This window comes from Meriones unguiculatus, chromosome 9, assembly GCF_030254825.1.
Source record: "Meriones unguiculatus strain TT.TT164.6M chromosome 9, Bangor_MerUng_6.1, whole genome shotgun sequence".
In the NCBI taxonomy this organism is placed as follows: domain Eukaryota; kingdom Metazoa; phylum Chordata; class Mammalia; order Rodentia; family Muridae; genus Meriones; species Meriones unguiculatus.
The window spans coordinates 31092309-31120195 of NC_083357.1; the positions used below are offsets into that span (position 1 = coordinate 31092309).

The 27887-nt window shown below is 33.8% G+C and overlaps 1 protein-coding gene across 2 annotated transcripts in view; it reads left to right on the forward strand.

Moving 5' to 3' along the window:
* Top2b (DNA topoisomerase II beta) overlaps window positions 1-27887 on the forward strand; it is a 60253-nt gene that overhangs the window by 29170 nt on the left and 3196 nt on the right. The window contains exons 8-33 of one of the 2 annotated variants that reach the window (XM_021648064.2): window positions 66-239; window positions 2428-2529; window positions 2613-2750; window positions 4318-4456; window positions 5129-5286; window positions 5417-5542; window positions 6523-6633; window positions 6730-6835; window positions 7739-7848; window positions 8577-8669; window positions 8758-8872; window positions 10349-10470; window positions 11434-11582; window positions 12053-12284; window positions 14071-14205; window positions 14979-15179; window positions 15625-15820; window positions 15965-16056; window positions 18957-19112; window positions 19270-19353; window positions 22460-22654; window positions 24369-24513; window positions 24727-24888; window positions 25538-25739; window positions 26633-26712; window positions 27723-27833. In XM_021648064.2, coding sequence (XP_021503739.1) covers window positions 66-239; window positions 2428-2529; window positions 2613-2750; window positions 4318-4456; window positions 5129-5286; window positions 5417-5542; window positions 6523-6633; window positions 6730-6835; window positions 7739-7848; window positions 8577-8669; window positions 8758-8872; window positions 10349-10470; window positions 11434-11582; window positions 12053-12284; window positions 14071-14205; window positions 14979-15179; window positions 15625-15820; window positions 15965-16056; window positions 18957-19112; window positions 19270-19353; window positions 22460-22654; window positions 24369-24513; window positions 24727-24888; window positions 25538-25739; window positions 26633-26712; window positions 27723-27833 — 3634 coding nt within the window. The remainder of the gene's footprint in view (window positions 1-65; window positions 240-2427; window positions 2530-2612; window positions 2751-4317; window positions 4457-5128; window positions 5287-5416; window positions 5543-6522; window positions 6634-6729; window positions 6836-7738; window positions 7849-8576; window positions 8670-8757; window positions 8873-10348; window positions 10471-11433; window positions 11583-12052; window positions 12285-14070; window positions 14206-14978; window positions 15180-15624; window positions 15821-15964; window positions 16057-18956; window positions 19113-19269; window positions 19354-22459; window positions 22655-24368; window positions 24514-24726; window positions 24889-25537; window positions 25740-26632; window positions 26713-27722; window positions 27834-27887) is intronic. The other variant, XM_060390996.1, reaches the window with a different exon arrangement.

Below are 27887 nucleotides of genomic sequence, written 5' to 3' on the forward strand. Positions count from 1 at the left end.
TCTAATGACATGTATTTTATGCTCTTGACCTATAAGTAATTGTTCACTGTTTTATAAATTAATAGGTAAATGGATTTCGCAGCTATGTAGACCTTTATGTGAAAGACAAATTGGATGAAACTGGGGTAGCTCTCAAAGTTATTCATGAACTTGCAAATGAAAGATGGGATGTTTGTCTCACCTTGAGTGAAAAAGGTTTCCAGCAGATCAGCTTTGTGAATAGTATTGCAACTACAAAAGTAAGTGGTAAAACAGCACTTTAAAAAATGAAATAAACAAAAACAACAAAATCATCTGGCTTTGTTATGTTAAAATTGACTCATTAAAATGGAAGTTATTTTATCAAATAACTGTATTAAAATTATTGAAATATACATTGAGAAGTCAATATGCTTAGTGTTTATTTTGAATATATTTTATGAAATTTAGATTATTAGATATTTTATATTCTGACTTTAGAGTATGGTAGAGAATAATAGGAAATGAGCTTTTTGAGGAGTCAGGTTGTGGAACATGTTATTTGCTATTTGCTATTAAGGAGCTTAAACCCTCTTCTATAGGCTTAGGATTTCAAAGTCAAGGAAAATTCTTACTTTAGAGCATTGGTAAGAATGCTCGAAGTAATATTGCTCTTGGTAATATTGGCTGTGGGTGTAGCCTAGTAGTAGAATGCTCACTTAGTATGTCTGAGGCTCTGACTTTAATCCACAGCTCTGCAAAGTGAAGGAATGAATGAATAAGTTAAGTTAAAAGGATTATTCACTGAGCATATAAAGCAGTGGATAATGCAAGCACATACTATAGACTAACTTAGGGCAGTAATTTGTGACTCTTAAGTTTAACATTTTTTTTCTTTTCATCCATTTTTTAAAAAAATAATATAACATCACTTTTTTTGGTCAACAGAAATTTAATCCAGTAATGATTGCATTCTGTTAGTTAGACAGTAATTTAAAACTTTATCTGAAGGTTTTAATTTTCTCTCTCATTTCTCTCAGAAACTAGGGATAGACACTTTTAGGTTGGTACTATATGGTGCCATAATGCCAGTGGTGCCACTATTTTTCCTGGCTTTCTTTTCTACCATACATGGCATGTGGCTTTGTCTCCTGTCCTCAAACAGTATTGTAACTCTATACCTTAGTTCCAAGTTCTAGGGAGAGGAACATATTATTAAGCTAAATTGCCATCTTTTGGTCAGGAATATAATAGTTTTTCGTGAAGAACCACTCAACAGGTAATTGCTAGAGTCTCATTGGTTGGAACTGAGTCCACATGGTGCATGCATGTGGGGGAGGAGGGAAGGGACAGGGGATGTAGCACACTCTTGCATGCAACAAAAACCAGCCAAGCAGAACCTATAAGCAGTGATTCAGAGAAATGCCAGGTAAAGTCCACTGAAGTGTTGGGAGAGAGGGTGGTATTTCTGGAGATCAGGAAGCTACAATGGACTTCTCTTTCCCTGTACTTATCCTATACACATCACCCATTTGGCTTTTCACGAATTCTACCTTTGTTGTTGTTAATTTTTTAAAATTGAAATGGATTTTTTCTTACAATATATTTTGATTACAGTTTTTCTCTTCCAACTCAATCTAGATCCTCCCACTTCTCCTTCCACCCTAACCCACATCTTTCTTTTTCTCTCTTTAAAAATAATAATAAAATATGATAAAATAAAACTGAACAAACTGGAATAGGATAAAGCAAATAAAAGAAAAAGAGCCAAAGAAAAAGCGCAAGAAACACATATAGATGCAGAGACACACACATTCACACACAAAGAAATTCCACAAAATTGGAAATTATAATATATATGCAAAAGACCTTTAAAATGTGAAAATAAAAAAGAAGACTCTCCAAAAATGCCATTGGGTTTGTTTTGTGTTTGCCATCTACTGCTGGGCATGGGGCCTGCTCTAGAGTGGTTTATATACTTAACGAGACACTCTTGGGGAAAACTAATTTGTCATTAATAATAAACTGTTGAAGGAAAGTGAAATACGTTTCTGACTTCTATGAACCATCTTATCAAATTGTCAAATCTCAGTGGGGACATGGGATTCTTCTGTTTATACAGTTGGATAGGAAGCTCAGGGGAACTTGAAAGTTGAAAACAATCCTGAGGGACTGCATCATTGTCAGTATGTGGTATCTGTGTGAACTAAGTCATGTCACTTCCATTATTGAATGCTCACTTGGTGCTCAGATAATCAGAGGACTGGCTTTGAATATAAGGAGTCTCCGTAGATCTGGTGTTAGATGTAGAAAGAGGAAAAAATTACAACAGATAGTTCATTGACATGGTGATCTTTTTAAATCCTCACTATCACTTTCAGACTCCTACTCCTCTAGAAAGTAGTCATACTGAGACTATCAAGTTTTTGGATCCTTTAGATTGTGTATTCTGTACTTTTTCCTCTGCAGGGTGGACGGCATGTGGATTATGTAGTAGATCAAGTTGTTGGTAAACTGATTGAAGTAGTTAAGAAAAAGAACAAAGCTGGTGTATCAGTGAAGCCGTTTCAAGTAAGTGACACTTTTATGTGTTTCACCGAGTTATCACAGCATGCCTGTTTTGATGCTGACTATTTTTGTTGTGTTTTTCACAGGTTAAAAACCATATATGGGTTTTTATTAATTGTCTTATTGAAAATCCAACCTTTGATTCTCAAACTAAGGAAAATATGACTCTGCAGCCCAAAAGTTTTGGGTCCAAATGCCAGCTGTCAGAAAAGTTTTTTAAAGCAGTAAGTTAAATTTGTATTATTTTTCTTGAGTTATTGAGAATGGAGAAAATAGGTTTAATGTGTTTCATTCTGTTAATTTGAAAAGTGTAGACCACATTGTTTTACTGAATTACTGTTTTTGTCAAGCACAAAAGTAGAGAATTACATTGCTAAGTGTGTTAGCTTTGTGCTGGCTGTTGCAAAGGTCCAGCTTTCCATTGACAGATATGCAGAGCCTCACAGCCTCCTGTTTTTATCTTTCTACTCTTTTTTTTCAGATTATTCTACTGATATATAGCATACATATATACAAAATACAGAATTTTCTATATTACTACAAATTAATTTGAATTTGCAAATATTTATTTTGGTTTAAATTTTTTTCTAAAATGAGGGTACAAGTAAATAATAAAATGCGACTGCATTTTATAGTCACCATTGGCTCCTTGTAATGTCTTATACAGCACTTAGGATTTCACAGGGCTACCCGGTTAGTAGTACCACCAGTTAAACATTTACTAAATATCTATGAGGTGTGCCTTTAAAGTTGTTTGGCAGTGGGAATGTAATCATGTAGTCAACTAGCCAAAAGTGTCTGTCTGTCCATTTGTGTGTATGTGTGTGGTTGCTTCCCCCTTCGGCCCTCCTCCTTTGGAAGTTTATAATATGGTAGGAGAAGAGAGTACAGTTCCTATGGAGAATGTGTTTGTTAAATCCCCGTATTAGGTTTTCAAAGGTAGGGTCTAAGAAATAAAAGTGAAGTTGCTTTTTAGGTTCTAGCTTTGAAACCTATAGAATACTTTATAATGAATTCTGAGCTCACATTACACTATAACCGTCTGTCATCATATCAGTTGCTCTTACAGAGCAATTTGGTTATAGATACTATATTGTTTCATTTAGGTGAGTTATATCTAGATTTGGCACAGGTGTTTTGTTTATTTTTCACTAAAATGGCTAGAAAACTATATGCCTGAAACCACATCACTAAATACTTAAAAAAAAATCTTTTAAGACATGGGATTGAAGATACTTAGTTTTTTTAGGGAAACAGCTAGTCATCTTATATACCAATTCATTGCAAATTATTAATACGGGGCTGGGTGAAGTGTTTATTTGTTAGCAGAATGAGGCCTTTGCATGAATTTCTGAGTTATCCTAATGTCATTTTCATACCAGTATTTTTTTTTCTCAGGGTTTTAGGATTCACATTTTATATCGGAGGCTATTAGAGATGTCAATCTCTGAATTTGTCAATTAGTAAATTAATGGGATATTTTACTATGATAACTTGTACTAAGAGCCTTATTAGAGCCTTCCATATTCATGAAGTTTATTATAGCAGGATTTTCTCATGCTTGTCTTTCAGCACTGTAGATCATTGTATGCATAGTTGCCTGAGTTAGTTTTACTAATTAGCTCAAATACAGTTTTACTGTCATTAAATAAAATTTACTAGGATGTCTTATAATCATAAATGTTGTCTTCAAACTTCTTGGATTCCAGCAATCATAGATATTTCTATAAATTTTAGGTGAACTTATGAACTATTTTATACACCACTAACCTTTGATTTTTTTCTTTTAAGGCCTCTAATTGTGGCATTGTAGAAAGCATATTGAACTGGGTGAAATTTAAGGCCCAGACTCAGCTGAATAAGAAGTGTTCATCAGTAAAGTACAGTAAAATCAAAGGCATTCCCAAACTGGATGATGCCAATGATGCTGGTAAGATTCAAATCAAGTTTTAAAGATTTTAAGTTTAACCTTTATTCAGTTAAGGAAAAATTTCATTTATACTATGGTTTTCTGTTCAGAGTATAATTGGAATTGCTTCATGTGGGGCTAGGGAGATGGCTCAGTTGAGTAAGAGTGCAGGCAGTATAAGTGTGAAGACCTAAGTTTGAATACCCGATACCCATGTACAAAGCTGGGCATGGTTGTGTGTGCCTTTAGGCCCAGCACTGTAGGACAGAACTTGGGTACAGATGCAAGTTGATCCTGAGAGTTTGCTGACCAGTCAGCCTAGCTGAAACTGAGCTTCTGGTTCAGTGAAAGATTGCCTTAAGTTTATTAGTAAGGTGAAGAGAAATAGAGGACAACAGCTCATGTCCTGCTGTGGTCTCTGCATGAGTTCACATGCATCATAAATATATAGAGAAGAAGAAGGGAGGAAGAAGGGAGAAATTGCTTCATGTACTATTTATTATTATTTTAAGAGGTTGGAAATTCAATACAATATATTTATAATTTAAAATGAAGCTTACAACTTAAACTTCATTAAGCATGATATAAGGTGACGATTAGTCTTCATTATCATCGTGATAATTTTTATGGCTGCATTTTTCTCATCAGTTAAATAAGGAACTTAATATATATATAACTTACAATATTTTTCAGGTGGCAAACATTCCCTGGAGTGTACATTGATATTAACAGAGGGAGACTCTGCCAAATCTCTAGCTGTATCTGGATTAGGTGTGATTGGGAGGGACAGATATGGAGTCTTTCCACTCAGGGGTAAAATTCTCAATGTACGAGAAGCGTCTCATAAGCAGGTTTGTGTTCATTCCCACAGGTACTCATGACATTAACATTGTGCTAAAATTTCAAATGTAGGTTCAAACTCACTTTTCATATACTTCAGCAGCTTAGCAATACTTTCAATGTTTTTTTCTTTTTGTGTAGATTATGGAAAATGCAGAAATAAACAATATTATTAAAATAGTTGGTTTGCAATACAAGAAAAGTTATGATGATGCAGAATCTCTGAAAACCTTACGTTATGGAAAGATTATGATTATGACTGATCAGGTTGGTTTCAAAGTTACTACATATTTATAGTTCATATCTTCAGATTGTCTTATTCATGTATGTATGTATGTATGTATGTATGTATGTATGCATGTATGCATGTATGCATACTGGACCCAGGACAAATGTTTTTACCACTGAGCTGACCTTTAGATTGTCTTTTGGTAATTGTCTTGGGAAATAGCATAGGTGAAAGTTATTGTGTGCTTCTAGAGGTCAGATTATATGGAAACCTACACATAAAGTTCATTTAATATTATTTAATTTGGGGGAGGTATTAATATTATTGGTTGTTTTCAAATGTTCTTAAAGTGCAGCAAGTATGAGAAGAACAAGGCACAGTGCTGTGTCGCAGTGACTAAGCCTATGTGGAAATAGGAATGGAATGGTTGCATCTGCAACTGAGAAACTGTAACTTACTTGGTTTGTGGTTGCTATTGGCACGTGTTGCCCTAAGTCAGGATGCGCAAACCCAAGGAGAACTTTAAAGTAGCAGTAATCAAGAAGGAACTAGATTGAAAAGGGAGAACTTTATATGTAACTGACTTTATTCTTAAAATGTAAAAGCTTTGTGAGAAAATCACCAGTAAGTTACAATGTAGTTTTAAGCATAATTTTGCAGCTTTCATGTCATGAGAAGACCTGTAAATACCAGTATTCAGTGGACTTCCTCTTCCATTGCGCTGTGAAGTGGCATTATAACTGGTTGGGTTTGAATTTTTCTACCTTTAAACATTTTGTAATCGGGAACATCATATAATACATATAATGATAACTTAATCATTATGTAAGGATAAGTATAGTCAGTGTATTGTTAACTATACTTGTATTTTAAGTGACAGTAATCTATAATATTTCATAAAATACTTATCTACACTTTGAATGGAGTTGCCTTGGCTTCACTCATACATTTTAAAATTTGTTTAAAAGTAGTTATATTTTATAAAATTATGAGATTTTTTTACTTTGCACTTATCTAGGATCAAGATGGTTCTCACATCAAAGGCTTGCTAATCAATTTTATTCATCACAATTGGCCATCACTTTTAAAGCACGGTTTTCTTGAAGAATTCATTACTCCCATTGTAAAGGTACTGCTTGCATTATTTTAATTTTGAACTATTTTCTTAAGTGTTAGCAGAAGAACTAATTTCTTTTCTTTTTTTTTTTCTTTTAATTAATTTAAGGCAAGCAAAAATAAGCAGGAACTTTCCTTTTATAGTATTCCTGAATTTGATGAGTGGAAAAAACATATAGAAAACCAGAAAGCCTGGAAAATAAAATACTACAAAGGTTTGTATTTTAATATTTAAGTTTTATGAAATGACTGCTTATAAAATCTATTTTATGAGAGTGATGAAAATTCCTTGAAAGTTTGTCTTTTAGATTATAAAACCAGCAGTTTGTTGCTGACTGAAATTTTTTCATAGAAAATTCTGCAAGAAAAAATTTAAACTCCTACAAATAATAATAAAGTTACAGAATTTTTTCTTAGCACTTTGTTTCATCACATACACAAATACACACACAAATATTTTGTAAGATTAGGACTGCTTATGCATTTTGACAATTACTATTTTCATGATATTTAGCCCTTCCCAGTATCCCATGTTAATTTGAAATTACTTTTAGACATAGTATTTCAACTGTCACTATTTTAATATGCTGCTAAACAAATATCCGTATTCTTTAATGTATTTAAAAAAAATCCAGCCAATTTAAAAATTTCTCATGATTATATTATGCTATATATTTAATATTCCAAGTCAAGATCCAAACAGTTAATATTTGGTTTCTAGGTTTCTTAAATCTATGAATGTAACTTTTTCATATTTTTTTAATATTTCCCTTTTTATATTTTTCCATTTTAATTCATTAGGGAAGTTGTTTGTTCTTTGTAAATTTACCACATCTTAAATTTTTTCCCATTGGGCTCCTTTAGCTTCATTTAACATGTAGCAAGTTTCTTTCTTCTTCTTTTCCATTACCTGATACTTAAATCAGAATCTGATCACATTTGAGTTAGATTTGTTTGACTGAAACAATTATTAATATGTTACATTGTCTGTTTAAGTCAGGAGGTATGTATTTGGTTTGTTTTAAGCTTGATCAGTTAGTAACAGGTTAATGACTTCCATTTGATGGTTTTGAACAGTGATTGTTATTTGTGATCCTGTTTTATATTAAATTATACAGGATTGGGTACTAGTACAGCAAAAGAAGCAAAGGAATATTTTGCTGATATGGAAAGGCATCGCATTTTGTTTAGATATGCTGGCCCTGAAGATGATGCTGCCATTACCTTGGTACGTGTGTTAATGAAAGAGACATTTCTGTAGTTATTTCCTTCCTGATTTATGTTTCTTTCTAGAGCTAGTTTTGTGTGATAAATCTTTCTTGAAAGTATAGCACCTAAAGTAGTGAATTTTTTTCTGTTTTTGGCTTTATTGTTTCTTTAATAGACTCAGCTCTAATATAATTTTGATTAAAAATTAGGAAAACCAAATCTGGGCTCAGGGGTTCCTGCAGAGACTGATGAATCAACCAAAGACCATGCATGGAGAGGACCTAAACCCTCTGCTCAAATGTAACTCATGAACAGCTCAGTCTCCATGTGGGTGTCCTAATAAGGGGAATAGGGGTTGTCTCTGACATGGACTCTGTGGCTGGCTCTTTGATCACCTCCCACTGGCAGGGTGGCCTAACTAGGCAACAAGTAAGAGGACCCAGATAGCCTAATGAGACCTGATAGGCTAGGGTCAGATAGTAGGTGAGGAGGACCTCCCCTATCAGTGGACCAGGGGAGGGACATGGGAGGGAATGAGGGAGGGAGGGTGGGACCGAGAGGAGATGAGGGAGGGACTGCAGCCAGGATACAAGGTGAATAAATTGTAATAAATAATAATACTAATAAAAAATTTTAAAAAAATTAGGGAAAGCACTTTAGTTTGCCATAGGTATTTACCATTTATAAATTCAAGTTTTATAATGAAATTAATTTTAATATGTGACATTATCACTTGGACTTCTTCAGGCATTTAGTAAGAAGAAAATTGATGACAGAAAAGAATGGTTAACAAACTTTATGGAGGATCGGAGACAGCGTAGGTTACATGGCCTACCAGAGGTTAGTCATGAAGGTGATCTGGGGAAAGGAGGTGAGGCTAAAATGTGTGCAGTAAGAGTGACAATATTGCTATGTAACTTTCTCCTAGCAATTTTTATATGGTACAGCAACAAAGCATTTGACGTACAATGATTTCATCAACAAGGAATTGATTCTCTTCTCAAACTCAGACAACGAGAGATCTATACCATCTCTTGTGGATGGTGAGTAATCTATGTTAAAGTCTTTCTAATCTTTGCATGCTCTATATGGTTTAATTGTGTACACTTTAAATTTTTACTTAGGGTCCATTTAAAATTTTTATCTGAAATCTCACAATACAAAAGATTCAAAAGAGCTTAAAAGCTTTTGAGATAGATACATTGTGTGGGAGCTGAAATCTTTGCTATTCCATTAAGTTTTTCAGGAAAATTAAGGCCAGTCTTTAAAGCTTTGTTGTTGTTCTTGTTATTATTCAAGTAATTTCTAAAATTGGAATTTTGAAAATTAAATAAAATAGAATTTTGTCTAAATATTTATTAGAGAATAAGTTTTTTAAATGTCTTAATATCTCATTAACAAAACCTAATTTAAAATAAAACTTAATTTAAATAAATAAAACATAAAACGAAAATAAACAAAACAAAACCTAATTTAAATAATTTATCATTTGCAAATAAATTAACTTGAAAAATTTAGAAACTTTTTATTAGACCTAAATTTCCTATTTGGAACAACCCTACCCCTAGTTATATAAGTCATAGCAATTTGTTCACCTCTGTGTTGCTTGGCTCTTCATTTAAAAGTAGCGCCTTTGTCCATCCATCCTAACTAGTATGAGATTGTCTTCCTCTATGAAGTATTTCTTCAATCTAAATTGGTCTCAGACACCTAAACTTCTATGCTACTTATGAACCTCTTATTATCAGTAGTAATTTTGTTTCCTTAGTTACATGATGAAATTTCAAAGAAGTAGCCATATTTTATTATCTTAGTTTTTTCTATGCTGTAGCCTCAAAATGATAGATGCAGCTAGTTAGAATATATGGATACGGTTATTGCTGTGTTCATTGTTCTCCAGCAAGTAGGGCAAGGCAGCACATAATCTCACATAATCTTAGAACTGAGGTTATTAGAAAGGTTGTTTCAGTTACTTCTAGGACACTGGAGCAGGGTTAGGAACCTGCTTATTAACACGGCCTGAGTGTCCAGGTTATCAAGATTCTAGTTTCCGTGTGTTCTTACCTACTACAGCACTGTGTTTGTTAAGGGGCCTCAGATACACTAAGAGAAGTTACCAAGCTGTTTGCTAATACTTATGTTCCTGCTGGTATAACTCAGATGAAATGGAGACTCTGGTGGAAGAACTTTTGGACAGTTCGTTAAGTCTAGAAGATCTTTAATTGGTACTCTTCTGGAACTGCAAATATATTTATTTATTCTTTTCCTAAACATGTGCTGTTGCCACTAAAAGAGTTGCTGTTATATTGTATTTTATGTATAGCATACAAAAATGACAGAGAAAAATGGTTAACAAACTTTACGGAAGATCATACACAGTGTAGGTTTCACAGCCTACCAGAGGTTAGTCATGAAGGTGATCTGGGGAAAGAAAGTGAGACTAAGATTTGTGCAGTGACAATATTTTTAAAGTGGTTTACAAAGTATTTTAAAAGGAGAGTTGCTCTTTTTAAAAATAGGCTTCAAACCAGGCCAACGAAAAGTTTTGTTTACCTGTTTCAAGAGGAATGATAAACGTGAAGTAAAAGTCGCACAGCTGGCTGGATCTGTTGCTGAAATGTCTGCTTATCATCATGGAGAAGTAAGCATTAAGAATGGAGTCAGCTTACTCAAACTGCTGCTGGGTGGAGGCACTACAAGGCCAGTTATACTAGGCTCTCTGCAAGCATAGCAGGGGCTGGCTCTCTCTCATGGGGTGAATCTTAGGTTGAGCCAGGCATTAGTTGGACATTCCTTCAATCTCTTTTCTGACTTTATCCCTACATATCTTGTAAGCAGGGTAAATTTTGGGTTGAAGTTTTTGTGGGTGAGTTGGTGTTTCTTCCCTCCAAACATTGGACGGAGCCCAGGGAGTCTTGTGGAAGAGTGGGGAATAAGGATAGAAGGACCTGGAGGGGACAGGAGCACCACAAGAAGACCAACAGAACCAACTAACCAGGGCCCAAGGGGGCTTGTGGAGACCAAAGCATCAACCAAGGACCATGCATGGACTGGACCTAGGCCCCCTATACAGATAGAGCCAGTGTGCAGCTTGGTCTTCATGTGGGTTCCCTAGTAAGGGGAGCAGGGGCTGTCTTTGACATGGACTCTGTTGTCTGTGTTTCGATCACTTCTCTTTGGCAGGGCTGCCTTACCATGTCACAGAGAAAGAGGATGTGCTTAGTTCTGATGAGACTTGATGTGCTGGGTTGGTAGTAGTGGGGTCTGCCCTTTTCTGAGGTGCAAGAGAGAGGGGATGGAGGAAGAGGGAGGGAGGGTGGGACCAGGAGGACATAAATATTTATTCATTTATTTACTTACATGTTCATGATGTAAATAAATAAATAAATAAATAAATGGAGTCAACTGAGAACTGTAATTATTTGCATGCCAAATGATAATTATTTATGATACAATAGTTTTCTTTTTATGGGGTCTTTAAACATGCAATAGAATTTAGAGTTTAGATATTAATACAAATTGAGGCTTAGTTTCAAATGACTTAGGATATTGATCTTATATTCTGTTTTTTTTTGTGTGTGTGTGTGTGTTTTAAATTCTGTAGCAAGCATTGATGATGACTATTGTGAATTTGGCTCAGAATTTTGTGGGCAGTAACAACATTAACTTGCTTCAGCCCATTGGTCAATTTGGAACTAGGCTTCATGGTGGTAAAGATGCTGCAAGCCCTCGTTATATTTTCACAATGTTAAGGTAAATAATTTTCTAGCTTATTGACATAAAGTTCAATTTGAAGTTTATTATAGTGAGTAAAAGTTTAGTAGAATTATGGTGGTAATAAAAAGTTTAGTTATTATATTCGGGGTGAGCACTTAATTGTTTGATCATAAGAAACATGAAGTCTTTTGGTCTTAATCTTTTATGCATTCTGAGTAATAAATATACACGTTTTCCGCACATTATTTTTTTGACTGAAAATAGGTTAGATATTTTACTCAGAATAATTGGAACTTCTTACACAGTTATTTAGGAGTATTAAAGCAGTTAAAACTAGTAAATATCAAAGTAAATAAAGGCTCTTTTATACTGGCTTGTGCTTAAGAAAAAATATGCCTTTTGTACTAATATTGGTAAATTTTATTATATATAGTCAAAATTATTAAAATGTAAGTCATAATAAAGTTTACTTCTCAGAGCAATATTCTTCTATTTCCTTTTGTTAGTTCTCTGGCAAGACTGCTTTTTCCAGCTGTAGATGATAACTTGCTTAAGTTCCTTTATGATGATAATCAACGTGTTGAGCCTGAGTGGTATATTCCCATAATCCCCATGGTTTTGATTAACGGTGCTGAAGGCATTGGGACTGGTTGGGCTTGTAAACTGCCTAACTATGATGCTAGAGAAATTGTGAACAATGTCAGACGGATGCTAGAAGGTTTGGACCCTCATCCCATGGTAAGTTTTTATGGCTTACGTTGTTTACTTAAATAGTAATGGATTAGGACAAGGTTTATTCAGGTTTATTCCTCTTAGAAAATATTGCAGTCTTTTCATTGTAGACCTGCTATAGACAGGATCCTATTAGGATATAGATTTATATTTGCTTACCTGAGAAATATAAATGAATGAGTCTGAAGATAAGTTTTATGGAGAAAAACGATTGAAATTTTAAAATACTTTGTACTTCAGGCTTTGGAATCTTTGAACTATATAGAGAGTGGTGTTCTTAAGACACTAATATGTAGCTTTGTTTTTGTATCAAAACAAAGTATTAAGCTTTGAAAATTTTCCATATCATAACACATGTGGTATATACTTAATGTATACCGTAGAAGCCAGGATAGGGAATTTAGTTCCTTTCTCGTTCAGTGTCTTACTATTTTGGGACCAGGTGTCTCACTGAACTAGAAGCTGGCCATTTCAGCTAGGCTGGCTAGCCAGTGAGCTCCTGGTATCTTCTTGCTTCCTCCTCTCTTTGCTGGGTTAACTGGTATATGCAGTCATGCCTTGTGTTTTTTGTGGGTACTAGGGATTTGAACTTAGATCCTGCATGTATATGCAACAAACAATCTTACTAAATTCCCAAGCTCCAAAAAACTTTCTATGATAGTATTTGATTTAAACAGTTTTAGATACATTTGAGAATGATGGGCTAATGTGTTCTATTAGTATATGCTTCTTTGTGCCTAGTACCACATGGCCTGTACTAAGAAGTGAGTTAAAGAGTTATATCTTTGTTTTCCCAAGTTAATGTCTTGTCAGGAGAAGATATGAGGGATTGAAATTTACAATGATCAAAGGTACTCAGTATGCACAGAATGTCCCCTGCTATGTGTTGAACTTCTTAGTGACAATATTGTTTACAGATTTTAGTAGAGGAAATAATCTCTTGTGATTTGACAATGAGTAAATTTATATTGGTGTAAAATGGGGAGCTGAGAATGTGTCATGAGCTTGTAGATAGTATTTTTTGTTATCACAATGAAATGCCGGAGGTAGCCTGCTTTTTTGAGGTAAAGAGGCTTATTTTACTTCATAATTCTAGAGTTTCAGTGCCTAGAAGCCTCATCTAGTGATGGCTTTCATGCTGGCAGAGTCCTCTGGCAGCACAAGGCTTAATATGGTAAGAAACAAGTTGTGTGTGTACAACTGTCATTCTGGCCTCTCTGCTTCTTACATAGGTACTAGGATTCAGTCATGGGCTCTACCCTTTCCTAATCCTAAGCATTTCCCAAAAGCCTTACTTCTAAAAACCACATTCATATTTCTTACAGTGGTAATTGTATTTTCACATGACACTTTGGGAGAACATTAAAACTATTTAAGTGATAGCAAACAGTGTAAGCATTCAAGATCTTCAAATAGAACATGGGAGAAGTAGTGGTTTTGCAGGGGAAAATTATTAGAAAAAGATTAGAAGGTTCAGTTGGATAGAGACAAACTCCATAAGACATTCAGTGAAGCAAAAGGAGTTTGAATTTAAAGGATATTAAGCTAACATGGAAGGAATTTGTGGCTATATACTGAAAAAGAATATAAGAAGCGATTAGGTGGTGTTCAGATTATGTTAACAGAAGCCATGAGTTTTAGATCAAGGTACTTAGCAAGCAACAAATGAGGATGAGAAGTTTAGTTTCAGCATATTTACCTGCTGTATCTTTAGACCATGTGCTGAGCTATTTGGAAGTTATACTGGCACTCGAGCAAAGTCAAACTCAGCTTAATTCTGTTTCCCCTGCAGCTTCCAAACTATAAAAACTTTAAAGGCACCATCCAGGAACTTGGTCAGAACCAGTACGCTGTCAGTGGTGAGATATTTGTGGTGGACAGAAACACAGTAGAGATTACAGAACTTCCAGTTAGAACTTGGACACAGGTTGGTATAACTGAATGAGAAGGGCACTGCTTCTTTGCGGCATAATTAATCCACCTAATTGTTTGTTCTATGTCTGTATTGAATTTGATTCCATATTTATTTGAATTTTGTGTTTTGAATTTTCAAGTTTTTAAATATATGTAAAAAATAGTATGTTTTACATTAAGTGGTTTTCGAACTGTGGGTTGTGACCCCTTTGGGGGATGAATGATCCTTTCACAGGGATAGCCTACGACTATTGGAAAACACAGATTTTTGTTTTTTACATTATGATCCATAATAGCAAAATTATAGTTATGAAGTAGCAACAAAATAATTTTATGGGGGGCTCACCTCAGCTTTAGAAAGGATGAGAACCATTGTGTTAGGTGATGCTTTCATTCATTTTAAAAAAGAGATTGTATGTTCATGTTTGTTTTAAAACAAAAGGTATAGAATGAGATATATTGTATGCCTATAGAAATATGCTCAGTAAATTCACATCAGTATTAATTACTATAAATCTAAATGGGGAGTATACTCCAATCTACTAGTCTAGCAAATGTCGTCTTCCTTATACCTAGATTTGTGGTGCTCTTTAGAGGTTAAGTGAATTGAAACAAGAGATATGGCTTTGTGTGTCTTTTCTCACCCTCAAGCAGAAACAAAAAAAGATAAAATTTTCCTTTTTGCCTCTGTAGGAATTGAGAATTTTTAAAAGATTATGTGACTAACAAGAAGAACATGATAGTTTATTGTAAAAAAGATTTATTGTCTTTTTAAATGTTTTTTAGGTATACAAGGAGCAGGTCCTAGAACCTATGCTTAATGGAACAGATAAAACACCAGCACTAATTTCTGATTACAAAGAATATCATACTGATACAACCGTAAAATTTGTGGTGAAAATGACAGAAGAGAAACTTGCACAAGCAGAAGCTGCTGGACTGCATAAAGTTTTTAAACTTCAAACTACTCTTACTTGCAATTCCATGGTAATATATCAGTTAATCTTTTTTAAATGCTCGTGCATTGGATAATCATAACAAGAGTGACAGCAATAAGCTTGAATGCTAAAGAACCCAGGGATTAATTTCTTTCTTCTGCGTGCTGGATACCAAAGTCAGCAGTTCTTCTGCAAGAACAGTATGCACTTTTAACCGCTGAGCTATCACTCCAGCCTACTAAGAAACCTTATAAAAAAAATAGTCTCTCAAAATTTTTTAGTATTTTAAACTTTCCTATCGTTTTGATAATTGCATTTATCAAATCCTGTTACTAAGGGAATATTTATAGAAATGTTTTTAATAATTTTGGTTTGTTTCAGTGGGTTTCAGGGATAGTATATATTCATATTAGTTTAAGTACTGTAGATATTATAAATTAAAATATCAGTATTAATTTATTGACTTTATGGAAAAAACTTTGTATTTTATATAGGTACTCTTTGATCATATGGGATGTCTGAAGAAGTATGAGACTGTGCAAGACATTCTGAAAGAATTCTTTGATTTACGATTAAGTTATTATGGTTTACGGAAGGAGTGGCTTGTAGGAATGCTGGGAGCAGAATCTACAAAGCTTAATAATCAAGCTCGTTTCATTCTAGAGAAGATACAGGGGAAAATTACCATAGGTAAGGGATAGTCTTCAAAGATTTGAACATTATAGTTAAAATGGAAAAAGTCTTCATTAATAGAAGACATTTTTATCAGTAGAATATAAGCAAATACAAATTGATCTCTTTTCTTGATCCTAATTTTATTTTTCCCTCACATAGAGAATAGGTCAAAGAAAGATTTGATTCAAATGTTAGTCCAGAGAGGTTATGAATCTGACCCAGTGAAAGCGTGGAAAGAAGCACAAGAAAAGGTAATCACTTGCAGAAAAAGACGCTCAGAGAAGCTCTGAAAGCAACTCCCAAATAAACAAAACCCCCAACCCCAAAGTTTGAAATTAGACTGATAAAGGTGCTAAGCTGGCTGTTTGGAGCCTGAAGGCTTCTGCTAACCCACAGAGCAGACACGGTCCAGGGACTTAGAATGCACACCCACCATAACACACATGTCTCCACCAGGGCCTCTAGAAATAACTCCATGGTTGAGAAGGTAGCTTGGTCTCCTGGATTTTTTTCTTTGAGTCTGCCAGTAAGAGGTTTAATTTGTCATAGTGTTTTCTATGAGGTACATGCATACTATTTGAGAGCCAGACTGGTAGCCCTCAAAAATCATTCTATTGGCCAGTCTTTGATGACAGTCTGGCATCTGGTCACGACTTGCTTGGTCCATTTGTGGTTTGGGCTGGGAAGATGAGAGACAAAAGGTCTTTGTTGTAGTCACTAACACCAAGCATGTGCTCTGCCTGTGTTTAGACTTTTGGTCCAAAATTGAAACACTATCATTAAGTTGTCCATTTCAGATAATTATTAAGTCAATGAATGAAGTATTTAAACCTTAAGAGTCTGCTCAAGAATTAGTTTCTTAATACTGTGCTGATAAAAAGAATTTTTAAAAGGTAGTACAACATTGTGATTGAGAACAAAAATGTAGAAAAGTTAAAAAGAGCAATGATTCATATTTTTAGATACTGAAATAAACTTGTATATATAAGATACTAATATAAACATTGTTTAAAAGAGTTAAAACTGTGACATACTGTGAACTGATATGTTAATTTCCTTGCAGTTTAGTTTTCAACCATATTTTATTGTATTTTTCATCAAACTATTGAAATACTGCTTTTGTTCACATTACGCTCTTCTCAATTTTGAAGTCAATATAATATGTTAAAGTGAGTAAAATTAAAACAAATTATGTAGTATCAATACAATAGGCTTATCTATTATTTTAATAAAGTAGGACAGGACAAGATGAGTAGTTTTTCAAATATGATGAATGGAGCACATTCTTTTCATCTTGCTGTGACTTATTGTATTGCTGAAGTCCAATTTATGCTTTATATCCTTCTTGAACTTCTGTGTCGTTGTTGGTTTATATTATATCTTTAAAAAACTGCCTAATAGGGCTGGAGAGATAGCTCAGAGGTTAAGAGCACTGGCTGCTCTTCCCAGAGTTCAAGAGTTCAATTCCCAACAACCACATGGTGGCTCATAGCCATCTGTAATGAGATCTAGTGCCCTCTTCTGGCGTGAAGGTGTACATGCAAACAAAACATTGTATATAAAATAAATAAATAAAACTTAAAAAAATAATTTCCTAATAAGCCAGTGAATTCAGTGTTCTCCTAGTTTTAAAATATAAGGGTGTCTTGGTTTCGGATTGCCCTTCTGGTAGAAGTAGAATTCATGGATAAAAGCTAGCTTGCTTTCAGTACTTGCTTTAATACTATGAATGCTTTTGCAACATTGTTGCTAAGTGTACACTTGAAGCGAGTAAGGAGTTCAGGTATGAAAAGGAGGGTTCTTACCAGAGCCTCGAAGAGTGTTGGGAAGGAGAAAGAGAATTAAAACACAGCTACTTTAAGTTATTTCATATACTGCAAATTCTATTGTTCAACATGGAAAAGTTCACTTTTTATCAATTTCTAAAAGTGCCCCAGTTACATTTTTGTTAATAGTGAAACACACACACTTAGACTGTTCACTAGTAATGCTTCTGACCATGAAAACATAGATGAAATGGACTTCCAAAATATGAGTTCTAGGCAGGATTATATTGTGCTCTAATACCTGGTTGTTGTGGGCGAACATCCCAGCTGTTCCATAACTCCATAGCAAACCACTGTTTATTGAGGAATTAAAAAAAAAATCTGTAGAACAGTCTTATTATGCATTATCTAGTACTTACTAATCATCTATCAACTGTTCATCTATAAACTTAATTTAGTTTATAATTTTATTTGTCATGAAGCATCTTGATTTGTACTTTTAATTTTTATCATTTTATTTCCAAAGCACACTCAGACCTAACTTTGTAGGTGGTATTATTTTATTTCAACATTTTTAATTGTAAAGCTGTTTTGTTTTTAAACCTTTTGCTTGTTAGTGTATCTTTGTAATTTTTAATTGTCTGAGTGTCTTAAACAACTTTAATTCAGTTTTATTTAATGTCTTTGTTTTTAAGCCTTTGAAGACAATGCCACCTAAAATTACTTTTATTGAATTCATTGTAATTTGAAACATAGTATTACCTTAAGAGGCTTTTTTAAGTTGCAATTGTTTTCCTGAGTAAAAGTTCAGAGAAATCTTACCACCTTAGTGGAGACTAATCATCAACTTAATCTTTTAGTCAACTTATTTTCTGAGTTCTCATTTGAGTAATCTCTATGGCAATAGGGAATTATTATTACAATTCATCCTTAGTGAATAAATGTAGCTTATGATATATATTTTTACAACTATTAAAACTTTTTATAAGTGATTTATTAGTGATTTCATGTTCATTCACTGACCAGTATAAAAGTCTGACAGTATGCAATGACAAAAAATTTTACTAAATAATTTCAAGATACAGTGTCTTTTCAGTTCAAGACTTAGGAAAGCAATTAACTTTTCATTAAATTCCTGAGCAAATAGGAATGCAATATACTATTCCTTCTGAAGATCTTATTTTATATCCTAAGAAAATCTTAAGCTTTTTTTTAAAACATAGGAAATAGGGTTTATAGGCAATCTTGATGGTAAACTTAAATTACTCCTATCACCTGAAGGTATAGCACTAACAATATAGCATTTAAGCCCAATATTCAATGAAATTAAATTGCTGATAAGGTATAATAATGGACTTTAATATAAAATTTATTATTTTTTACAGGCAGCAGAAGAGGAAGACACACAAAACCAACATGATGATAGTTCCTCTGACTCAGGAACTCCTTCAGGCCCTGATTTTAATTATATTTTAAATATGTCTTTATGGTCTCTTACTAAAGAAAAAGTTGAAGAACTCATTAAACAGAGAGATACAAAAGTATGCACTTTTGTGGGTTAAATAATTTGGAACTATTTCAGTATTATCCATATCTTTGATTTTCTTTTTCCAAAAATAAGTATTTTGATTTATCCTTTACACATTTAAAAACTATTAAATGTTAAACTGTACTACTTCTTTCTTTTTCTAATTGTAGGGGCGAGAGGTTAATGATCTCAAAAGGAAATCTCCTTCTGATCTGTGGAAAGAAGATTTAGCAGCATTTGTTGAAGAATTGGATGTATGTTAAATCTCTATTAAATATATATTTAGAGCTGGGGATATAGCTCAGTGGTAGTGCATTGGCCTAGAATGTGCAAGGCCTAAATTCAATCCCCAGTCCTGCTAAATGAATAAACAGTTTTGAAGATGAATAAAATATATTTGGAAAAATAATCTTTTGAGATAATAATGAAATTTTTAAAATTTTAATTATCTTAGAATTTTTCTTTAACTTTATATTAGTATATTTATAATTCAAGTTAAGATTAAGCTAGCTTTACCTCTGAAGTTATAAGGAAAAGCTCTTTCCAGTGTAGATGGATATAAATGTTATAGAGTTCAATTTACAGTAAAATAAATTCTAATGCTTTCTATTAGTTTAAATCTCTTAGCTGACTTCTGATTGTGCTATTGATTTAATTTGACATTTTTTTGAAAACAGGTAAGGCCAAAATGTAGATATGATTAGATATGGGTATTTGACCTTTTTTAGATTATAAGAAATTTCAATGTTTTTATGTTTGTGGAATTCTAATTTAAAAAGTAAAAGTAGAGAAAATATTTTAAATATAAACCTTTTTAAAATTGCCTGTTAAAATACAAAAATTAAATTAATGGGAGCAGAATGAATGTCTGATTTTGATTACCAAAGGTAAACAGCCACTACTATTGCATGCTGCTACATTTTTAGTTACTTCCCCATTTCAGATTTTTAATTACATTATTAATTCATTATTTAACTTTTCTGCTCATGACTTCTATTATAATTAGATTTTGTGGAATAGTATATTATTTTACTTGCCTGATGGAATTTTCAAACATTTTTGTACTATTGTTTCAGGTTCTTTCTGTGATCTTTTAAGTACCATAGTATACATTGACTTAAATCATTAGATTTTTTTTTTTTTAATAGAGGTATATTTTCTTTCTGCTGGCTTATATGTTAAAAAAATTAATATTTCTTTGTGGGTATGCTCAGTGTTAAAGCACTTGGCTTAACATGAATGAGACTGTAGCCAACCAAGCTACATCATACTAAAGATGAACAAACATACATTAAAAAGAAAACAATTGTTTCTGATTACTATTATTGCAATTCTGACATTACTTTAAATTTGATCACTGATAAGAAAAGTGAAATGTGCTCATTTTGTGCTTACTTTAATAGTATAGATTCTAGACCTGAAAAATTATCATTCAAAGTAATTTCAGGCCCCCAAAGTGTTGCTTTTTGCTTTTAGTTTGTCACTTTGTTATTTGATAATTAGCAGCATTCAAACAAATTAAATTCTAGATATGGAGACTTAGAGAAATGGCTCAGCAATTAAGAGCATTCACTACTCTTTAGAGGATCCCAATCAGTCTCTTTGACTCATCTAGACAGTTCTTATAGGTTTCCTCTCATCCCCTCTGGCCTCCATAGGCTCCCATACATAATGTACTGTACACTTACACAGACACATATGCATAAATAAAAAAAATAAATCTTTAAATTCTAGAGAAAGTTTTAATTTTTTAGATGTATTTATTTATGTCTTGAGTGTTTTATCTGCATGTGTTTATTTGTACTGTATGCATGCTTGGTTCCAAAGAGGGTATCAGATCCCCTGGAACTGGAGTTATAGAGGTTTAGGAACAACATTATGGGTGATGGGAATGGAACCTGGGTCCTCTTCAAGAGCAACACTTGCTCTTAACCATGGAGCCATCCCTCCAACCCTAAGATACAGAATTTTTTTTTGATAACTAAAATATTTAGACTTAAATTTCTTGACTCCACATTCTTTAAAATCCATGATACCATCAATTGAACATATCTTACATGCTGACATTGCATTGCATGTGGTTCTCAAATGAGAGAAGTCATCCTTACTATAATACAAATATGGACTCAGAGCCTAGAGAGTGGATAGACTTGCTTAGAGAGAAGCTCTATTGGTATGATTAAAAACAATTATTCATCTCAGCCTTTTTTATCATGACTAAAATAGATATGATAGGCCTGCCACGTGGTAGCTACCCTGCCAGCTGTCTGTTACTTATTTAGAATATTTAACTAGTGGGTGGAATTATCAGCATTGGATTCCAATGCGTTTTATTTCAAAACCTGTCATATCTATAAACTTTTATTAAGCAAAGTCTATATAAATGTCTTTCAAGAGATGTCACTTTTGTTTGCATTTTTTAAACACATTAATTATTAGAAAGAATAATTTTGTGTAATTTACAATCTGTCACATTGTGATTACATATTCATTTATTTTGATAATAAACCCCATTAGTAGCCAGGCGCCATGGCACACGCCTGTAAGCCCAGCACTGAGGAAGGCAGACTTCTCTGTGAGTTTAAGGCCAGTGTGATCTACAAAGCAAGTCCAGACAGCCAAGGCTATACAGAAAAACCCTGTTTCAAAAAAGCCATAAAAAGGAAAAACAACAACAAAAAAAAAACCAAACCCAAAAGTTCAAAGTATTGGAGTTTTTTATTCTCCTACTTTAAAATTGTTTAGTGCAAATGAAAAGAATAACCATTTAATTTTTTAAAGATTTATTTATTTTTACTTTATTATGCATATGGATATTTTCTGCATGTATGTCTGTATACCATGTATATGCCTGATACCTGGAGGTCATAAGAGGGGCTGGAAGTTCCAGACATTGGACTTAAAGATAGGTATGGTACACCATGTAGGTCTTAGACCTAAACCCAGGTTCTCTGAGAGCCACAAATGCTGTTTAGAGCTGAGCAGTCTCTCCAGCCCCACTTCATACTTTTTAATGCACTGTCTTTGTCTGTGATTTGCCAGGTTTCTGATGATGCCAGGTCAGCAATGCCCCATACCGTAGTCTCATAGGAGTATGAAGAACCACTTAGCACTTAGGTCACTAATTATTGTTACCATATTGTATGAGTAAGAAACTAAATACATGAATTGGGATTCAAACTCAGGTCTTCTGACCTAAAAGTTTTTTCTTCTTTTTCTGTTATTTAGTCTCAGATTAGATGAGCTGAAAAGAAAGCTTTGTTTCTTAACATGTGAATAATTTATTTCAGGTTCTTATGCAATAGTGGTTTTTTGTAAAGAGCTGTTTATGTATCCCCTTCCCCTTTAATAATATTTCAGAAAGTGGAAGCACAAGAACGAGAAGATATTCTGGCAGGAATGTCTGGAAAAGCAATTAAAGGTAAAGTTGGCAAACCTAAGGTAAAGAAACTTCAGCTGGAGGAGACGATGCCCTCACCTTACGGGAGAAGAATCGTTCCTGAAATTACTGCAATGAAGGCAGATGCCAGCAGGAAATTGTTGAAGAAGAAGAAGGTATCACACGCTCCTGTGTCAGCTCATTGGGAGAATCTACTTACTTTAGGAAATATAGGAAATATTCTTTCTATGAGTGTAATTGAGCTAAGGAAGAACAGCTAATTTTGGTCAAGGATCACAAATATTTATGTTTAGAGCCATTTATTTATTTCAGTTTTGTTCCCACCCCTTTATCACCTCTGTTTGGTCTCAAAGTCATGGACTTAACTAATTCCCTGCCTCAGCCTTCTGAGCTGATTGGGACTACAAGGGCCTGGTCTAAATTCTGTTTTTAGAATGAGAAACAGTCTGCCAAACATCTTTCTAAATTAACAAAAACCACACAAAAACTATTCTCGTTATACACTTAAATTCTATATTATGATGAATGATTAAAGGAGTGTTAAGCAAAAAATAAGGCCTGTTTGGCTTTTGAAATAACTTACCATGTTCTAGGAACTCCTTGTTTGTTTCTTGTTGAACACTATTAAGCACATCCTGCATTGTTGGCAGTGACACTTATTATCAAGAAATATATATATGAAATTTAACTTTGAGCAGGATAGGCCAGGATTAGTCAGATGTAATGTCCAGAATGAATGTTCAGAGCCAAGGAAGCAGGATGTATGTCTTATGAAAGTTAGAGGTCTAGACAGGTTTGTTTTAGAGCCCAAGGAATTCTGGCTGATGACTGGGGTGAATTCTCTAGGATGTGCCTTCACCTCACTCAGCTCTCACCTTAGCTTAGTAGCCTCTGTCTTTTTCTGCTGGTTTCTGTTAGGTTCATTTCTGATCATTCTTTCTCCCCCCCCCCCTTATGTAGTATTAATAAACTCATCCCTGCCTGCCCTGAGTTTTGCCCACTTAAAACAACAACTCTTACGAGTCTCTCTCAGAGCTGTAATGTCCAGGCTCCTGTGCACATGTAGTCACCTGAAAGCCCAAAGCCCCTCGAACTTAGCATGGCTGAAACTAGGCCCATTATCCTTATTTACGGACTTGCTTTGTTTCTCATTTTATTTCTTTCATTACTTTTCTACCCACCTGGCAAACTAAGACGATTCTTTCAGAACTCAGGAAAACTCTTGGGGTGTTTTCTCTAGTCTTCCTTAAACAGAATTGTTCACATTCCCTTGAGCTGTCAATCTATTTTGCCTTGTGTGGTATTGATCAGGGTACCTACCTACCAATTCTCTTGCCCTTACCAATAACTTTGGTTTAAAGTCAGCCTTATAGTGCCTCACAAAATATATTTGTTGCTTATTTTCTTTCAGCAATTTGAAAATGTTTTCCTACTATGTAGGAACCCAAGGTATAGGCACTAATTCTTTGTTTTTGTTTTTTTTTTTGTGTGTGTGTGTGTATGTTGTTGTTGTTTGTTTGTTTGTGTTTTGTTTAGTTTTTGGAGTACTTAGCTATTGGTCTCATAGGTTTTTGTTTTTTGGGTTTTTTTTTTTTTTTTTTTTTTGATAACCAAGAGCCTGGCTTATTCTTTATGATTTTTCTAAGTGGCTATCACCTCAGTGAGTATATTAGTTAGGGTCACAAGCAGTATCATTTGAAGCAGGTAAATAAAATAAAGTAAAACATATCTCAAGTGGAATATATTAAATAAAAATTTACCTGATATAAAGAAACTGTTGAGTAAAGCTTTATCTGTAAAATAGGCATTTTGTTTATTTACTTTTTACTTTTACTTATGATTGGATTTGGTTTGGTTTTACACACATAGGGTGATCCTGATACTACCACAGTGAAAGTAGAATTTGATGAAGAATTTAGTGGAACACCAGTTGAAGGCACAGGAGAAGAGACATTGACCCCATCTGCTCCTGTAAATAAAGGTCCAAAACCCAAAAGGGAGAAAAAGGAGCCTGGTAAGTCATTAGAATGCCTTTGTGCACGTTTGTATGTAAGAAAGAAAGGGTATTTCTAGAGTCTACTAATTTTGATTCATTGATTTTTAGTATTCAAGTAATACCTTTAGTTTTCATACAAATTTCTTTTTTATAAAGAACCTTTTATAGAAAAGCTTCACTAGTAGCTTTGAATAAGTATTTTTATGCACATTACCATTGTCTTGCTTTTAGGTACCAGGGTTAGAAAAACACCCACATCATCTGGTAAACCTAATGCAAAGAAAGTGAAGAAACGGAATCCTTGGTCAGATGATGAGTCCAAATCAGAGAGTGACTTGGAAGAAACAGAACCTGTGGTTATTCCAAGAGACTCTTTGCTTAGGAGAGCAGCTGGTATTGTGATATATTTTATATTTATTTTATTATATATTATCATTGACCTATAAGTTAGGCTCAGTAGTATTATCAATTTCTCTAAAGTATTAAATCATCACTCTAAAGAAAGACATAGTGAATTATGTTTCTTTTTAAAAGATTTATTTTACATATATAAATGTTTTACTTACATGTATGTCTATGTAATTTGTGTGTCTGTGCCTGCTGAGGTCAGAAGAGGATGCCAGATCCTCTGGATCTGCGATTATGGCTTGGTGTGAGCTGCCATGTGGGTGCTAGAAACCAAACCTAGGTCTTCAAGAACAAGTGTTCTTAACGATTGAGCCATCATTCCTAACGATTGAGCCATCATTCCAGCTCCAAATCATGTGTTCTTACTGAGTTTTATTATTAAAGCATAGACAATATTCCCTCCCTCTAAGTGTTCATCTTTCTCTTAATGTATTTTAAAAATATTTTAAGTGTTAAATCTCAGATTTTGAGTTCCACATTCTTTTGTTGCTTTTGACCTAGTCCCTCTGTATGTCACCCACAGTTGCATCAAACTCGTAACACAAGTAATTCTTCCTCAGTCCCCTGAGTATCTGGAACTTCAGCAACATATCACTGTGTCCTGTTAACATTCATTTCTGTTTTTTTCTCTTAGCTGAAAGACCTAAGTACACCTTTGATTTCTCAGAAGAGGAAGATGATGATGCTGATGATGATGATGACAATAATGATTTGGAGGAACTGAAAGTTAAAGCATCTCCCATAACAAATGATGGAGAAGATGAATTTGTTCCTTCAGATGGCTTAGATAAAGATGAGTATGCTTTTTCTCCAAGCAAATCGAAAGCTACTCCAGAGTAAGTAATGCAGCAATGATTACCCAGTGAGCTCTTACGTGAACACCAAAAAGTGATCAATTCTAGCTAAATGTTTCTTTATGAAATAATTAGTTTGTTAATACTTTAGCTCTTCCCTAACTTTTGCTGTAGGATTGGCAAGCTTTTTCTTGAAGGGCTTGAGAATAAATGTTTCATACGTCCCTGTCATATAGCTTTTTAACAGCTATTTATTACTGCCCTTTTAGCAAGAAAGTGCTGAAACAACATGTAAATAAATGAGTATTGTTTGTTTCAGTAAAATGTTTACCAAAAGATCATCATCATCATGGAATGTATTTGTACAGTTCTGGTTTGGGGAATGTTTCTCGATCTTTAGAATTAGGAAACTTGTTTCTCCAGTAGATTTGTCTTTGATTACTTTTATTGCTTTTGATGAATGTTAGCATTAACATGGAGAATGTGAGATATTTGAACTAAATAGTTTAATTTTAGACATTATAATTCGATATAACCACCCTTGACTAGTTTCTAAAGTAACTGCCTGCCCACCTGTGGTCTGCAGTCAGGAATGGTATTACTCCCTGCTATTAACAAGGTGTCCACCTTTCTCTTTGGAGCTTCTCTAATAATGTAGAATTGAGTTAGTGTCACTTTGAATAACTTTAAACCATTGTCCAGTTTATAATCTTATTTTATGTTAAGTTAGTATTTTAAAAAAATATTATATCTGTGTTCATATATTTGCTTACATAAGACTGTAAGACCATGATTAAAGGGGTAGGGTGGGGGTATCCCTCTATTTTTAATAGAGAAGGAAAAAATTAACTAAAGTTTTGATGATGATAATCTTGCAGTATATATTATTAGGATATTTTAATTACATCTTCTTTGTGATATTTTCTTTCTAATAGAAAATCTTCACATGACAAAAAAAGTCAGGACTTTGGGAATCTGTTTTCATTTCCTTCATATTCTCAGAAGTCAGAAGATGGTAGGTTCTCTTAGTCTTTTCATTAGTTGATTGTGGTATTATTGCTGTACTTGGTAGAGAGAAAACTGAAAAAAACCATTAGGCCAGGATTTAAGTGCAGAGTTTTTCATGAGTGAAAGACTTTACTTTTTGCCCAATCTAATAAGATTTACTTATTGACTGGTTAGAACAGGCATTATGGAAGCATGTAGACACACACACTAGACCTGTGCTAACCCGCTGGGTATAGTGTCTATAGGTTTAATAATGAGAAAAATATTAGAAAAATATAGATTGAAATTTGATTTTCATGGTGATGTGAATCTGTTTATGGTTATTAAGGTACTGGTATGAATGCAGATTTGTCTTAACAAATTCCTATAGTTGGAAGAATAAAATTTTCATAGCAGCAAATGTAATCAGGGAATCTTTTTAGTGCACATATTTTTGTTTTGTTTTGTTTTGTTCATGCCTATAATCCTAGCACTTGGGAGGCTGAGGCAGGAGGATTGTTAAGTTTGAAGCCAATCTGGGCTGCATTGCAAGACCCTGTCTCCTCCCTCACAAAAAGTAAACTAAAGGTAAGCTTCCCTTTAAAATTAGTCTTCAATGATTTGTTGATTTAAAAATAGGAGTGCTTACTGCTCTCTTAGATTTGGGCATTAATACTGATTTTCTTGAAGGATTAACAGTGTTTATATAGATACTGAAATTTTCACAGTGGAGCCTTTTTATCTAAAAACAAATCACTTAGTATATACTTCTGAACTTGACAGTTATCTTTTAAATAATTAACTTTGATACTATTAATTTTCACTGCCATGTGCATGTGTATTGTTTCATAACAGAGTTAATGTTTTTGAGGTATAACATTGCTATATTTTCTATTTTCAGCTGTTTGTATATTGTGGATTATATGGTCAAAATAGAAACAAGATCAGTTTTTTTAGCTAAAGAGAAGTCATCAAAGAATCAGTTTACTCAGATCTTTATAGAGTCTCTTTACTAAAAAAAAGCTTTGAAATTTTTAGATTCAGCTAAATTTGACAGTAATGAGGAAGATACTGCTTCTGTTTTTACACCATCATTTGGTCTGAAGCAAACAGATAAAGTTTCAAGTAAAACAGTCGCTGCTAAAAAGGGTATGTACTTTATACCTGCTTGTGTTATTGCATAAGCTATGTACAGATGATTGA